This window comes from Mauremys reevesii, linkage group 3 (genome assembly GCF_016161935.1).
Source record: "Mauremys reevesii isolate NIE-2019 linkage group 3, ASM1616193v1, whole genome shotgun sequence".
Taxonomy (NCBI): domain Eukaryota; kingdom Metazoa; phylum Chordata; order Testudines; family Geoemydidae; genus Mauremys; species Mauremys reevesii.
The window spans coordinates 38,651,740-38,667,771 of NC_052625.1; the positions used below are offsets into that span (position 1 = coordinate 38,651,740).

Consider the following 16,032-nt stretch of genomic DNA (forward strand, 5'->3'; position numbering starts at 1 on the left):
CTAGTCCAACCCCCTGCTCAAAGCAGGACCAATCCCCAACTAAATCAGGGCTTTGTCAAGCCGGGTCTTAAACCTCTAAGGATGGAGATTCCACCACCTCCTAAGTAACCCATTCCAGTGCTTCATCCTCCTCCTAGTGAAATAGTGTTTCCTAATATCCAACCTAGACCTCCCCCACTGCAACTTGAGACCATTGCTCCTTGTTCTGTCATCTGCCACCACTGAGAACAGCCTAGCTCCATCCTCTTTGGAACAGCCCTTCAGGTAGTTGAAGGCTGCAATCAAATCCCCCCTACTCTTCTCTTCTGCAGACTAAATAAGCCCTGTTCCCTCAGCCACTCCTCATAAGTCATGTGCCCCAACCCCCTAATAATTTTTGTTGCCGTCTGCTGGACTCTCTCCAATACTCCAGATGTGGCCTCACCAGTGCCGCATAGAGGGGAATAATCACTTCCCTCGATCTGCTGGCAATGCTCCTACTAATGCAGCCCAATATGCCATTAACCTTCTTGGCAACAAGGGCACACTGTTGATTTTCATCCAGCTTCTCGTCCACTATAACCCCCAGGTCCTTTTCTGCAGAACTGCCTCTTAGCCAGTCGGTCCCCAGCCTGTAGCAGTGCATGGGATTCTTCCATCCTAAGTGCAGGACTCTGTACTTGTCCTTGTTGAATCTCATCAGATTTCTTTTGGCCCAGTCCTCCAATTTGTCTAGGTCATTCTGGACCCTAGACCTACCCTCCAGCATATCTACCTCTCGCCCCAGCTTAGTGTCATCTGTGAACTTGCTGAGGGTGCAATCCATCCCATCATCCAGATCATGTTGTTGAACAAAACCGGCCCCAGAACTGACTCCTGGGACACTCCGCTTGATACCGGCTGCCAACTAGACATCAAGCCATTGATCACTACCCATTGAGCTTGACGATCTAGCCAGCTTTCTGTCCACCTTATAGTCCATTCATCCAATCCATACTTCTTTAACTTGCTGGTAAGAATACTGTGGGAGACCGTATCAAAAGCTTTGCTAAAGTCAAGGTATATCATGTCCTCCGCTTTCCCCATATCCACAGAGCCATTCACTTACTTTCTAGTTTTCAAAACTGACTTACATTTCCAATGGGTCTCTTAGTCACTAGTTCAAATTAGCAAGGTTCTGTTGCATTAGTTTGATTGTTATAATATTCCATAGGTTTTTAATTCTTCCCAATAGAAGAGGCATGCATTACCTAACAACATTTGCAGCTCTAAGACTTTTTGTTCACGGCAAAAATGTTGTGTTTTTTTTTACATCAAGATAGGGAACTTGAGATAGCCATCTCTGTAAAATCCTAGTGCAGAAAAGCACTATAATTTTTACCTCAGTATAGTTATTCGAGGTCATGCCACGTGTGGGGTATAGGATTGATCTCTTTGAAGGTCATGGGATACCCTCAATTTTCTGTTGCTGTAATCTTGAATACGAAGTGAATGTTTGTTTAAATACTAGTGTTGTGCTATCATAATGGAGACTTTTGTACGTGTGTTAGCTGTACTTAGGGTATGTCTACACTACAAGAGTAGTTCGATTTAACTTAGGTCGAATTTGTGGATTCGACCTTAGGAAGTCGAATTTGTGTATCCACACTAAGGACACTAATTCGACTTTGTGAGTCCACACTAACGGGGCAAGCGTCGACATTGGAAGCGGTGCATTCTGGGCAGCTATCCCACAGTTCCCGCAGTCCCCGCTTCCCATTGGAATGCTGGGTAGAGCCCCCAATGCCTGCTGGGGGAAAAATGTGTCGAGGGTGGTTTTGGGTAACTGTCGTCATTCAACCGTCACTCCCGCCATCCCTCCCTGAAAGCGCCGGCGGGAAATCTGTTTGCGCACTTTTCTGGTCAGTGACAGCGCGGACGCCACAGCACTGTGAGCATGGAGCCCGCTGCGATCATCGCTGCACTTATGGCCGTTGTCAACTCCTCGCACTTATCGTCCACCTCTTCCACAGTCAGCTGCTGAGAAATCGGGCGAGGAGGCTCCGGCAGCGGACATGAACTGTCAGAGTGGCACAGACCTCTCACAAAGCACGGGATCCCGCGCCGCGGAGATCATGGTGGCAATGGGTCACGTTCATGCTATGGAACGGCGATTCTGGGCCCAGGAAACAAGCACGGACTGGTGGGACCGCATCGTGCTGCAGGTCTGGGATGAATCACAGTGGCTGCAAAACTTCAGGATGCGTAAGGGCACTTTCCTTGAACTGTGTGACTTGCTGGCCCCTGCCCTGAAGCGCCAGGACACCCGGATGCGAGCAGCCCTGAGTGTGCAGAAGCGAGTGGCCATAGCCCTCTGGAAACTTGCCACGCCAGACAGCTACCGGTCAGTAGTGAACCACTTTGGCGTGGGCAAATCTACCGTGGGGGTTGCTGTGATGCAAGTAGCCCACGCAATCGTTGACCTACTGCTCTCAAAGGTAGTGACCCTGGGAAACGTCCAGGTCGTCATAGATGGCTTCGCCGCGATTCCCAAACTGCGGTGGGGCTATAGATGGCACTCACATCCCTATCCTGGGACCGGCCCACCAGGCCAGCCAGTATATTAACCGAAAGGGCTACTTTTCAATGGTGCTGCAAGCACTGGTGGACCATAGGGGACGTTTTACCAACATCTACGTCGGGTGGCCGGGCAAGGTTCATGATGCGCGTGTTTTCAGGAACTCTTGTCTGTTTAGACGCCTGCAGGAAGGTAGTTTCTTCCCGGACCACAAAATAAGTGTTGGGGATGTGGAGATGCCTACAGTGATCCTCGGGGACCCAGCCTACCCGCTAATGCCCTGGCTCATGAAGCCCTATACAGGCGTCCTGGACAGTGACAAGGAGCTCTTCAACTACCGGCTGAGCAAGTGCAGAATGGTGGTGGAGTGTGCTTTCGGACGTCTCAAGGGGAGATGGAGGAGCTTACTGACTCGCTCAGATCTCAGCGAAACCAATATCCCCATTGTTATTGCAGCTTGCTATGTGCTCCACAATCTCTGTGAGAGCAAGGGGGAGACCTTTATGGCAGGATGGGAGGTTGAGGCAAATCACCTGGCTGCTGATTACGCTCAGCCAGACACCTGTGCGATTAGAAGAGCCCAGCGGGAAGCGCTGTGCATCCGGGAGGCTTTGAAAGCTAGGTTCCTCAGAGAGCAGGGTAACCTATGACTGTCCAGTCTCTTTACAGAGAAGCTGAACCTGCCCCTGTTTCAGTTACTATTGACTTTTTTCAGCGGTTACATACCCCGTTCACCAGGTTTCCCCCCTTCCAACAGACGTTTAAAAATAAAGTTATTGGAACATTTTTAATTAACAAAGTTTTCTTTACTAACGAATTCGCGTTAAAGGGTTCAAACAGGGACGCAGACTGTGGTGGGTACGGTGTGCAGTGATGTACAGACCGCTTCTACACTCGAGGACTGACAGGCTCCTGCTCCTACAGCGGTCTCTGGCGGGAGGACGGTTACAGGAGGGTGTGCAGGAAGGGGTGGGTTTGCAAGAAGGGGTGAGGGGTGTGTGGGAAGGGTGAGTAGGTGTAGGGGGATGATGGCTCTGGCTGGGGCTCAGGGCATCGGAGAGGTTCATGGCTAGGGTGGAAGGGCATGGTAAGGGCAGCCTGCCTTGCCATTTGTGGATGCCAGGCGCTTGGACCCTGGGGCAGCATACACCTCCCAGACTGACCTGGGGCAGCAGACACCTCCCAGAGTGACCCGGGTGCCTAGTGACTGCACTCTGTGTGTGACCTGCTGTTGATCCTGCCCCCATGTCTGTACCCTGGTAATGGTGGCTGTCCTATGCAATTAACAAACCCCTATCTCCCCTTCACACAAAGTCTTCTGCAAAGAAACATGACGGAAACAGTAATGAACAGCAAACTATTTTTAATACTCAACTACACAGTTGGGGGATGAAACTGGGATTTTGGATTGGGTGAGCCAGGAAGGGAAGCAATTCTCATACTTTAGGGAATGAGAGCTGTTTGGTACATGAGCGCTCTGCTGGGGTGGAGTGACAGTTTTCACGGCCCCTAGCGCCCCTCCTTCTTGTGATTTTGGGTGGGGGGGGACAGGACTTTGTGGCGGGGGAGGGCGGTTGCAGATACAGTTCAGGGGGGCTCTCTGCTCCTGCCTGCGGTCCTGCAGAACATCCACAAGGCGCCGGAGCGTGTCCGTTTGCTCCCTCATTAGTCCAAGCAGCGTTTGAGTCGCCTGCTGGTCTTCCTGCCGCCACCTGTCCTCCCGTTCGCTGTGTGAGCGCTGCTGCTGAGAGAGGGTCTCCCTCCACTGGCTCTGCTGGGCCACCTCGGCTCTGGAGCAGGCCATCAGTTCAGCGAACATCTCGTCCTGAGTCTTTTTCTTTTGCCGCCTAATCTGCGCCAGCCTCTGTGAGGGGAATGCCGGGGCAGTTCGGGAAAGAGCCGCAGCTGTGTGATGGGAAAAAGGAAGTGATTTCCTTGCAAAGATACATGTTTGCGAACACTGAACACAGTCTACTCAGTTTCTGTGAACAAGACCATACAGGGCACCTATCTCATGTGCTCTCAGGACAAGTTCGAATTTTCGGCATTTGCTTTCATTGCCTGGGGTCTTGCACTGGAGATCGGACAAGCGGGGCAGGACAGCAGAATCCGTGTAGCAGCCAGGCCTGGTAAGCCGTAAACTTTAGGCTGCTTAACAGTTAATGGATAGCAGTGCCCTCCTGCTGCAGGCAATCTGGAAAGCATAAAGTCTGACCCTGTTCCAGCCCCTCGCGGCTGTCCCGGAAAGATCCTGTATGCTTTCCCTCTGCAGCCTCCACCACGTGGCTGTTAAACGACGGTCATTGTTATGCAAAGGAAAAGTCAAGCATTCACAATAGTAACATTACAGTAATTCCCCTAATTAGATGCAGCAGTCGCCGAGCGAGATCACCCTGAGGCGGGTCACTATGAGAGACAGAGAGCGCATGCTGCGTGAATCCCTGCACAGACCAGGGCCCTATGCTGCCATGCTGGTCGAGGCAATGCTCCCACTGTACCTGAGGATGGCCTGGCACGGAAGAGTGTGCTTCCACGGAGCACCCAATAAGGCACCTCTCCCCAGGAACCTCCTGCGGAGGCTTTTTGAGTACCTCTACGAGAGCTTCGTGGAACTGTCCCAAGAGGATTTCTGTTCTATCCCTATATGTATTGACCTTCTTTTCATATAGTTTTTATTCCTGTTTTTTTTTAAATAAATGTTTACATGTTTATAGCACTTACCGACTGATCCTTCCCCTGATTCGGAGTCCGGGTTAACGGCCGGGGAGGGTTGGTAGGGGATCTCTGTGAGGCTGATGAAGAGATCCTGGCTGTCGGGGAAAGCAGTATTGTAAGCGCTGTCGCCTGCCTCATCCTCCACAAACCCTTCCTCATCTTCCCCATCCGCGAACATCGCCGAGAAACTGCCCGTCGACACTATCCCATCCTCAGAGTCCACGGTCACTGGTGGGGCAGTGGTGGCAGACCCACCGAGAATGGCATGCAGTGCCTCGTAGAAGCGGCATGTCTGGGGCTGGGCTCCGGAGCGTCCGTTTGCCGCTTTGATTTTTTGGTAGCCTTGTCTCAGGTCCTTGATTTTCACGCGGCACTGCATTGCATCCCGGCTGTATCCTCTGAGTGCCATGGCTTTGGAGACCTTCTCGTAGGTCTTTGCATTCCGTTTTTTGGAGCGCAGCTCCGAAAGCACAGACTCATCGCCCCACACAGCGATCAGATCCAAGACTTCCCGGTCAGTCCATGCTGGGGCCCTCTTTCTACTCTGAGATTGCATGGACTCCTCTGCTGGAGAGCTCTGCATCGCTGCCGGTGCTGCTGAGCTCGCCCCGATGTCCAACCAGGAACTGAGATTCAAAATGGCCAGACAGGAAAAGGAATTCAAATTTTCCCGGGGCTTTTCCTGTATGGCTGATCAGAACATCTGAGCTCGGACTGCTGTCCAGAGCGTCAACAGAGTGGTGCACTGTGGGATAGCTCCCAGAGCTACTAAGGTTGATTTCCGTCCACACATAGGCTAACTCAACATAGCCATGTCGAATTTAGCGCTACTCCCCTCGTCGGGGTGGAGTACCGAATTCGAACTAAAGAGCCCTCTAGGTCGAACTAATTAGCTTCCTGGTGTGGACGGTTGCACGGTTAAATCGAATTAACGCTGCTAAATTCGACATAAACTCCTAGTGTAGACCAGGCCTTAGACATTAGCGATTTGAACATAAAATGCCGGTAGCTTTTAGGTTTATATTGTAATGTTTGCTTGTATTCAAGGGACTTCCAAATGTGCATCTTGATGACTCACATTAATTTATTTGGAAAGGTGCTTAGCTTATCATGAAATAGCTTATTACAAGGGCCTTAATACTTAACACTTGACTCTGAGATTCTTTCATCATGTGTTTTTACTTTTTTAGCAAGCTGTATTTTGATATATCTGTATAAATAATATTTTACAGTTAACATCACTTTACTATTCACCTTGGCCTGATGACTAAACCAATAGACTGGAACCCAGGGAGACCCAGTTCCTTAAAGATACTTAGGTGTAGCTCCTCTTAACACTGACCTTTAGTCCATAAGCAGCCTGCTGCCCAGTAGAATTTTCAGCCCAGGTACAGGGTTAAGGCAGCAGCTGAGCAATAGATTTGAAAATGTCAGTGGCACGTAAATTATAGACTTGGGTGCCTAAAGAGGGATGGTGGCACCTAAATACCTTTTAAGGATCAGGGTCAAAGTGCCTAAATGATAAATAGATCTGAACCATTGATTCTTAGAAGAATATGATTTAAAAAATACTGCAGTGATTAACTGAAGCAAATGGAGATCAAGTGGTTTAACCAATATCAGACACACAGAACACCTCCCTGAAAATCAGACACTATCTTCAAAAACTTTTTGGGGTAAGCAAATGGCAGCACCCTTTCTTACAAAACACTATAAAATACTACTACAAACCTATTTTCCTGAAGATATTGGAAAATGCCTGAAACCTTCAGGAAAACGAAGGGTTTGAAGAATCTGCGTCAGCCAGTATGCTGGCTCCCCTGATAATGAAAGATGCTGGCTTTGGTATGTATGGAGAGAGAATTTTTGGTTGTGTGACTTTATCAGGTGTACAGATTAGTGAGGTTGTACTGAAATAACATTTGATTTAACCACTAAAAAATAGCTTTCAAAATCTATATTAAAAGAAAATTCAAGACTCTGAGGTTGTACATTTTCCTCAAAAGGGGCATGTATTTACTTCATATTTTATTTCCATATTCCTTTTTTAGGAGAAATCATCTCCATTCCTATATTGTTTTAGCTTATGTCTCTCATTATTCTCCATAAGTCTCATGACCATCATTTCTATTAAACACAAACAAGTGTGGCTTTCATGTCAATTTGCCTGAATAACTCCTGTGAAACATCTATTGTTTTATCTAGTCCATTCTATTAAAATCAGAATAGCAATCATATGACACTTGCTCAGTACTCATACTAATCACTGGTTTGGGTTCACCTTTTTTTCTCTGATTTCCTACCATCCTCACAAGCTACTGAAACTCCCCTGCCCCCAGTCACATTTACAAGTTACTGAACTATGGTTCCTGCAGACTGGCTCTGGAATTTGCAAAGGTTCTAGCACTGTTGTTCTATTCTATCCCCTTTATCTGGTTTTAGAAAGGATGCCTGAAATCCAGTGCATTCTTTGTCTCTCTCTGTCTTATTTTGTTTTTCTTCTTAAAACATGTTAAACTAGTGAGTCCTGGTTATTAACAGGCCTGCTTGACTTAAAATAAGTTCCCTTATTCACTTAAATAGAAGGGCTGTCTCTTTAGCTCTTGCAAATCAGCAGCTATTTCTTGAAGTTTATGGAGCTATGCCAGTTTAAATCATCTGAGGATCTTACTTGATGGCTGCCTTTAATAGACTGTCATACCAACTGCCTCTGCATGAATTCTTAAGCTATAAGGAGAGCTTGCACAAAAATCTGTTTTGACTTGCAGCCCTTTCAACCCCATTGATTGCAGTAGGATTGCATGGGAGGTAAGGCCCAGTAGATTTTTGGTTCCTTGTGGCTTGGGCATTTAGTTTCAGAAGAGATCCTAGTCAAAAAAGGGAAGCCATTACACTGACTTTCCTGCTTGAGACTCCAAGCAGCTAGCCTCACATTAGAGTTGTAACATAAAACACAGATGCAGTGTGTATTTCCTTGAAAACATAGCAAGAAGATCTTTTTGCTATCTAAAAACTAACACTACAGTGGTTTGGTGAGTTATAACTGTGCTATATCAACATTTCATGTAAACTAATTGAACGCAAATGGGAATTTCCAGCATAATGAATTTTTTCTGTATGGTGTAGCTAAACATGCCACTCTAATGCAGTAGCAGGTGGATAACTGATCTTTGAAATTGCAAACAGTAGATAACCATAGACCTAAAATTATATGGCTGTAATTACAATAATACAGTCCTTTAGCTAACTTGGAGTCGTGTATGTAAAGAAGACATAGTGACTTTTAAATAACTCGGCTCATAAATCTTTAAGAACTATGATGCCATACGGTACGCATCACTGCATGAAACTAAAAGATAAAACTGCTGTTTGCTAATGTTTCTAAAGCTTTTTATATGCATCAAAATTCATAGTAACATTTTTGGATGGAATAAGGTCATGTAGGTCCACCTGTCTACCCAGCTATTGTTCTTTATGCTGTAGTGGTGATTGCGTCTAAGTGCCTGCCTTTTTAATATCTTCACAGTAACAACTTTTACTGCTGCTCTTAATAATCTGTTCCTCAAAGCTTTTTTCCTAAAAATTTCCCAGTACTGACTGGGATTTACTTCTTCCTGAAATGCTTCCTCTTTAGTTTTTGCTTATTTTTACATTCAGGTGTATACAGCTCATTCAACTAAAATGTAGCCCATAAAGGGATTATTCAGAATAGCTGATTAAAAAAACACATTAATGTAGAGAGAAGAATCTTCCTGTACACATGTCAAATAAATCCTTTGTGATCTTTTAAGAAATGTTTCAGGCTACTACTTTCTGGCCAAAATAGAGCATACTAATGAAGAGGGAAATCTAGCTACATCTCCCTGGCCATTGAGTTATCGCTAGCACAGGGGTAGGCAACCTATGGCATGTGTGCCGAAGGCGGAACGCAAGCTGATTTTCAGTGGCACTCACACTGCTAGGGTCCGGGGGGCCACTGGTCCAGGGGGCTCTGCATTTTAATTTAATTTTAAATGAAGCTTCTTAAACTTTTTAAAAACCTTATTTACTTTACATACAACAATAGTTTAGTTATATATTATAGTCTTATAGAAAGAGACCTTCTAAAAACGTTAAAATGTATTACTGGCACGCGAACCCTTAAATTAGAGTGAATAAATGAAGACTCGGCACAGCACTTCTGAAAGTTTGCCAACCCCTGCGCTAGCAGAACAACTCATACAAGAGGGCCAAGGGCTTGATTTGGAGGGAATGCACACACCTCTGTAAAGCTTCAGCTTTGTAAAGGATCCTGATGAATTAGCATGGGTAACAGACAGGGGCGGCTCTACCTATTTGGCTGCCCCAAGCAGTCATGCGCGGGAGGTGCCCCAGAGCCCCGGGAGCAGCGGACCTCCCGCGGGCATGACAAATAAAACAATAAAGTTAAAGTATAGTCAATAGATAGCTGCAAATTTCCATGTCTCCACAGTGCTTCCAACTTGGGGCTTGGCCTTCCCTGGCCTGGCAAGTGAATAGCTAGGAGAGGAAATCACATCTTGCTCTCTCTCCTGGCAGCAACTTAGTCAGCCTCTAAAGCTAAACATTTTTAATTTCAGTAAGATGTGATCAAAATTTCTTCTTGTACTATTTCAAAATGTGATAATGTATGATTTAGAAACATAGCTAGAAACCTTAAACTGCATGTAGATTGGAAAGTTACAGATGTATGCATTTTATTATTATTTTACTGGGGATGTTATGCTAAGTGTTTTGAAATGTGTTTGTGTTTTAGGAGCTAGAACAATATAAGAGAAATGCCTCTAAATCCTGGAAAGAAATGGAGTTTGAATCTTGATTGAGATAAGTGCTTAGCGCTCAGACTGATTTTAATTTTATGTTTTGTACATGTTAAGATCAATCATCATTTTTGAGTATTATACAAAGTAATTGAAACTGGTGTTTTATACAATTGGAAAAATATGTAATACCAAATAACAAACATACAATAAATAAACAGTTAATATAGCATGATTGCATCTATTATTAAATTATAAAAAAAACTTGTTATAAATTAATAGTTAAATTCATGTACTATCATGTGAACTGAAAATATTTTCTGGTAAGAAAATAAACCTGGATCATCAACCTCAAGTAGATTTTGGAGAATTTAAAAAAGATTATTCCCATGGCTGGGTTTAAATATGAAGAATGGGCCATATGTTTTGTTGTTTTTTTTTAAGTTCCTAAATAAAATATGCATTTAAGGGCACGAACAGATTATTGCAAGCCCAGAGCTATACCTGTGTACACAAAATATAATGTGTATGAAGTCAGATGTTTCCCAGTTTGCAGATACATATTTTAGGTACTAAGTAACCCATTAATTCATAAGTGCTATAAGAGAGAGACTTCCATACAAGCTGCCTGATATAATGTAGTTAAAACCAGGTTCTGTTAATCTTGTATAGGAGAACATTCCCAAAGACTATACCCATTCTGCATAGAACTGTGTTATGGCTCGCGCTCACCAATAAGATTGAGTACTGTTATGATTTCTGGACAATGAGAACCATTCTGCTACCCATCCTGGAAGTGATAATTTGTTATGGTTTGTCAAATTTAATGCATTAATTTAATAAAGGTGTTAACTATCAGTAAATATAAGTCCCCACCTCTCCATACACAGATTGTGGGATATTTGTGTGCATTAATAAAAGGACATTTATATTAATGGTAGGAAATTATTCCTAATGTTCAATATCATAGTCTTCTAGTGCAATTTGAAAAGATGGAAACATCATTGATGGAGACAGCCCAACTTAACATAAACCAGTAAAGCTCATCCTTTTGTCCAGCAGCAGGATGAAATATTTTGAGAACCAAGCAATAGAGGATTGAGGTACTGAGACAAGCGGTGGCCCATGAGAGGTATGTCATCTTACCACAAAACAAAAACGGACAGTTGAACAACCACTGGGCTAGAGCACATAAGAAAATTCCTTGGTGAACTATTCTGAACTGGGAAGGGGCTGGGCAGAATGATCTAACATTAATTTTTCCTTCTCTGAATGTTATGTTACATATTTGGTCACAGGTGCTGAGCAATTTCACAATTTCTGAGCTCAAATTTATATACAGATTCACAGACTTTCACTTTAATTCACACTCGACAGTGCAAATTTTGTAATATCTTAGTTCCACCTTTTGCATTAATAACTTGAAGACCGAAGTGAAGTCCTGTCACACAACTCAGTTACCATGTCTATTACATTATGCTTTGATATTTTAACATTATTTATTGGGGTGGGGGAGGTGAGGTGCAGCTGTTAGAGGAAATATTGCTGTGCCCCTTGGTCATCAAGCTTGCAAGAATAATCCCTAACAAAGCAAATGGCATTTGTTCCAGTGTCTGCACCTCTTTATTAAGTGCACTTACAAATATGTTAAAACATTTTTGTGAATTAAAAAAATACCCAAATGTGTACTTCATAAACTGAAATTTTTAGTTTTAAGTGTTTACTGTTTTGTTCATAGTATTTAACATGTTGCTTCCAACTGAGTTAAAACTGTTAACTGAAAGGAAAAAGATATGAATAGTGTGAATGTCATTCACTCCTCACGTACTATAATTTAGAAAGACAACAAAATACTGGACACGACTTTGCCCAAATAATGTTTTCAAATACCGCAAGGTTTGGTATATAGTACTGTACAGCCAGTTTAGAATTCCTAATGTTTTTATTGCCTGACAATAATTATATCCCTTATTTTAAAACTCACAATTGCTAGAATGACAAGTGCGGGTAGGAAAGCATATAGCATTAAGAAGTCTGTTGTGAACCTGGACATTGCATCAGGAAAGGTTGTCTCAATGAATTGAATGCCCTGAGGGAAAACACATGATGCACTAACTCCAGGAGAAACATTGGAGCCACCTGCAAAAAAAAAAAAAAAAAAAAAAGGTTTTGTATGATATTATAGAACATGCCAGGCTAGTTACTGCAAACGGTGCACTGATTTAAACACCTGGATCCCATGTTCTACTCACCTCAATTTTATTTAATATACTTGGCCTTACAGTTTATTTTAATATAACATATGTGTTCACAACTCCTTCCTCTTCCCCTGTGGGAATGGAGGGTACTGTCGATAGTGGAGCCAGTGTTGTTCCAGGAGAGTCTGGGCAGAGGCTGTACAATCATGGTATGCTCAGAACTCAGCTCTGCAATGACTTACTGCTTCACAGCAAAAGCTTGAGAGCATATTGGCAGATCTCTTGCTATGCAAATACCACAGCTCATACAGCTGCTGAATGGTTACTGTGGTCGTGAAACTGGAGTAATACCCACAGAGTGGCTGAGCAGGTAGATTTCCTTCCCTGACAGGCTTCCCAGGAGCTCCTCAGTGCCCATCCCAGCCCATCTGCTGTGTACGGGAAATTGGGGCATTCTGCATGTTTCTGTGTCTAACCTGCTTTGCATTTTCTAAAGAGAGGAATGAAGTGTCACTAGTTTCACTCACACCAAATGGAAGATTTAAGGCCCATCAAATATGCTGTCTGCAAGGACCATAAGCACTGGGAAGTTGTTTGACTTAGGCTTATTAATATTTATGAAATACTTTGAGATCCTTACAGAAAAGTGCAACATATTTTACCATTGCTGTGATGAATGCCTTTGTCGTCTTCAAGGTTACTTACTGCAATATGCTTTATATGGGACTACATTTTAAAACCATCCAAAACTGAATAACATATAATGTGTCAGTCCACTTAGAACATGTAGTATCTTGTTATGTTCTGCACTGACATCAAGGAGATGTTAAAGGTGTTGATTTTCACTTATAAACAGGGCCCCATGTGTTCCATAGTTGGAGAATTTCACCCCTTGTAATGCGCCTCACTTGGGGTCTGGTGGGGAAGCATGGCCTAGTGGTCATGGCCACAACCCCTGACTGCCCAGGGGGATGAGGGGAGCCCAGGCCTTCCCACTCAATAGGGCTCCAACCCAGGGCCCTTTTGGCTACCCCTTTTGGCTGCTTAAGGCTGTCCTCCCTGGGTCTCTTCCTCTTGTCCTCCCTTCTCCTTCACCCCCCATCCCTGTAAGATTAGTCAAGATTTTCCCCTGGTGGGGAAATCCAAACCAAAATATGTAAGAGGTCCATAGGAAAGTTCCTTCTCTGGTTGTCTCTGGGGTGCGTCCCTTTGGACAGCTGTGTCAGAGTGCTTAGGCTTCCCTCTGCCCTGCAGGAGCTGTGGGCTGCAAGTCTGCCCTCTTCCAGCTCCGCTACCGCGGTGATCTTATTCCCTATCTTTTAATTCCTCCAGCAGATGGAGTATTTGCTGCAAGTGTGGCAGGGTAGGGCTGGCTGAGCCCAAAATAATTCCTTAACCCCTTGTTGCCCAGTGTGGGGTTTGTACATCCTATCACACCCCCCGTCACAACACTGCTCCAGAATGTAAGATTTTGTTTTAAAAAAGTGTTTCTAGGCAGTCTAGGTGGAGATAACAGTGGAAATGTGAACTGTGCAAACTGCTGCACTGTTCTCTTCCTCAATTTGCTGCAAGTCTTAAACAATAGCTCAGAGGTATGAGTTGCCCCACTAATCTTGCTCAGGGCCTTGTGAACTCCACAATAGCAGAAGCTGACATTTTTTGCACAGAATTCACTATTTTGCGAGAGCCAGGTGCCCAGCCTTTTATTTTGTCTTCATTTCCTGCCAGAACCTGCCTGCACTTGCCTCTTGCACGCTATCTTACCCCACAAGGGTGAATTAATTGAAGGGTGATACTTGCTGCACTGTTCTATGAAGCCCTGCAGCAGTGCTTTGGGGAACCAGAACTTGCAGTCAGGAAGCAAGGAAAACCAGAAGTGTAGGCTGATGCTCTTGGGTGCCTAGATAATAGTGCAATAGCCAAAGTCTAAGGAGATAAGTTGCTGAAGCTAGGTGTGCCTTCCTTTCTTGGGAAGAAGTGGTAATGAGAGAGGCCACCCTGGACAACACTGCAGAATCTGAGGCCTGGGCAGTGGAGCCAGGCTGCCTGGAGAACATACTGAAAAAATCCATAATTGAAAACAATCACTATCAAACATTAATGATTAACTTGACATCAGTTATTTTCAACTCTGAGCCATAGTCCTTCCTATAAAACCCTAAATAGATTATTCCCTAACTTAAATACCTCTCTCCTGGTGCCTTACCACTGCATTTGAAATCAGCAGAGGTGCTCAAGCTGATGCCCCATGGATATAAACAAGAAATCGCGGCTGACAGGGCATTCTCTCCAGAGGCCCCCAACTTTGGATTCAGTTCCTCTACATGATCCAAAATAGGACAAATCTTATGACCTTCAAGGCCTGCTGCAAAGCTCATCTTTTAAAATGCATGGGGAAGAAAACAGCCTGTGGGTGTGAGGAAGTGGTGGAAGTTGAAGAGTGGGAAACTGTTGGAAGGAGAGGGAGATTCAAGCTTTTGAGTGGCATGGTTTGCTAGTAGTGGGTTATAAAAGTTTTACTGCCTTATAATGAATTGTTATGCTTAGTTATTAATTATGTTGTATTTGTAAGTTGTATGGGGTGCTTAGAAAGGTATGGCGAGTACTCTTTGTTAGCATGTGTATAAATTTAAACATATATTTCATTAAATTGATTTACAAAGGGCTTAAGGGGGCTCAGTGAATACTTACCACATGTGAAGTTTAATCCATAAAATTCATTGACTGCAAGAACCTCACTGCTGTATTTTTGGAACGTAAGGTAACTTAGAACTTTAAAAGGTGTAGGCATATCAGCTGTGCGCCTTGAACAAACAAAAACTAGTTAAATTGGGCTTCTGTTATTTCAAGAACCAATACTACCCAAACTTATAATAACTGCTCAGCTCCTTTCAGCACCTTACAACCACATTTTAGGGAGCCTCCTTAATTTGCCTGCACAATTTTCAAGTACAAACTGTATTTGTGACAAATGTTGAAGGATCTATTAAGGAGACCATTGACCATTAACAGTGTCAGGATATGTAGTAATGCATTGTTTAGGAAGAGTAGCAATTAATTTTACAACTTATTTATATTCATGTTGCTGTGTCATCAAAAAAGCTAATAAAATGACAATGGAAGAACTATTAGGAGTGATGAGTGTTATCTGTATAACAAAAGCCTACCATGTGTATTCACTTCATTTCCTCTAAAGTAGACACAGAGTGAATATTAAGCCCTGGAGGGCTACTAAAGATACTTGCAAAACAAAGAATTAATAATGTGAATCAAAACAGGGTCTGTGATCAGCTCAGTGTAACTGTACTCAGCAAGTGCACTTCCTGTCTCTAATACAAAGATTCCAAACAACTCCTTATGATCCAACACAGCAAATGCTGCAGAAATGTCCAGCAATCCAAGACCCACTGGCAGTATTGATTCTCTTCACAGACAATGAAGAGATTAAGTATCAGGGGGTAGCCATGTTAGTCTGTATCCACAAAAAACAACAAGGAGTCCAGAAAGCTTACGCCCAAATAAATCTGTTAGTCTTCAAGGTGCCACTGGACTCCTTGTTGTTTTAATGAAGAGATTCACAGTCTTAATTAGCACTGTGTGTACTAAAAAACATGGTTAAAAAAACCCACACACATTCTCACTCAAAGAGATCAGTAAGGCACTGAACTAAGGTGGTGGGAAATACTTTCACAACAAAACTACAACCTTTCACTAAATTTAGCAGTGGCTAATAGGGCACTGAAGAGGGTGTTAACATAATTTTGCTTTGCAGAACCAGCTTTAGCTGAAATCTGTTTACGGGAGA

General features: G+C 43.8%; 3 protein-coding genes across 4 annotated transcripts in view; 2 read left to right on the forward strand and 1 right to left on the reverse strand.

Annotated features, from left to right (window-relative positions):
- The window catches only part of DYNC2LI1 (dynein cytoplasmic 2 light intermediate chain 1), a 53,699-nt gene extending 43,438 nt beyond the window's left edge, over positions 1 to 10,261 (forward strand). For both annotated transcript variants that reach the window (XM_039532212.1, XM_039532211.1), the window contains exon 13: positions 10,026 to 10,261. In XM_039532212.1, the coding sequence (XP_039388146.1) occupies positions 10,026 to 10,088 (63 nt within the window). In that variant the 3' untranslated portion in view covers positions 10,089 to 10,261. The remainder of the gene's footprint in view (positions 1 to 10,025) is intronic.
- A 186-nt stretch (positions 10,262 to 10,447) lies between these two features.
- ABCG8 (ATP binding cassette subfamily G member 8) overlaps positions 10,448 to 16,032 on the forward strand; it is a 53,825-nt gene continuing 48,240 nt past the window's right edge. The window contains exons 1-2 of the mRNA XM_039532213.1: positions 10,448 to 10,841; positions 11,092 to 11,161. The gene's annotated coding sequence lies outside the window, so the exon portion shown is untranslated. The remainder of the gene's footprint in view (positions 10,842 to 11,091; positions 11,162 to 16,032) is intronic.
- Positions 11,844 to 16,032, reverse strand: part of ABCG5 (ATP binding cassette subfamily G member 5) — a 33,112-nt gene continuing 28,923 nt past the window's right edge. The window contains exons 12-13 of the mRNA XM_039532209.1: positions 14,919 to 15,031; positions 11,844 to 12,168 (exon numbers count right to left, since the gene is read on the reverse strand). Coding sequence (XP_039388143.1) covers positions 11,972 to 12,168; positions 14,919 to 15,031 — 310 coding nt within the window. The 3' untranslated portion in view covers positions 11,844 to 11,971. The remainder of the gene's footprint in view (positions 12,169 to 14,918; positions 15,032 to 16,032) is intronic.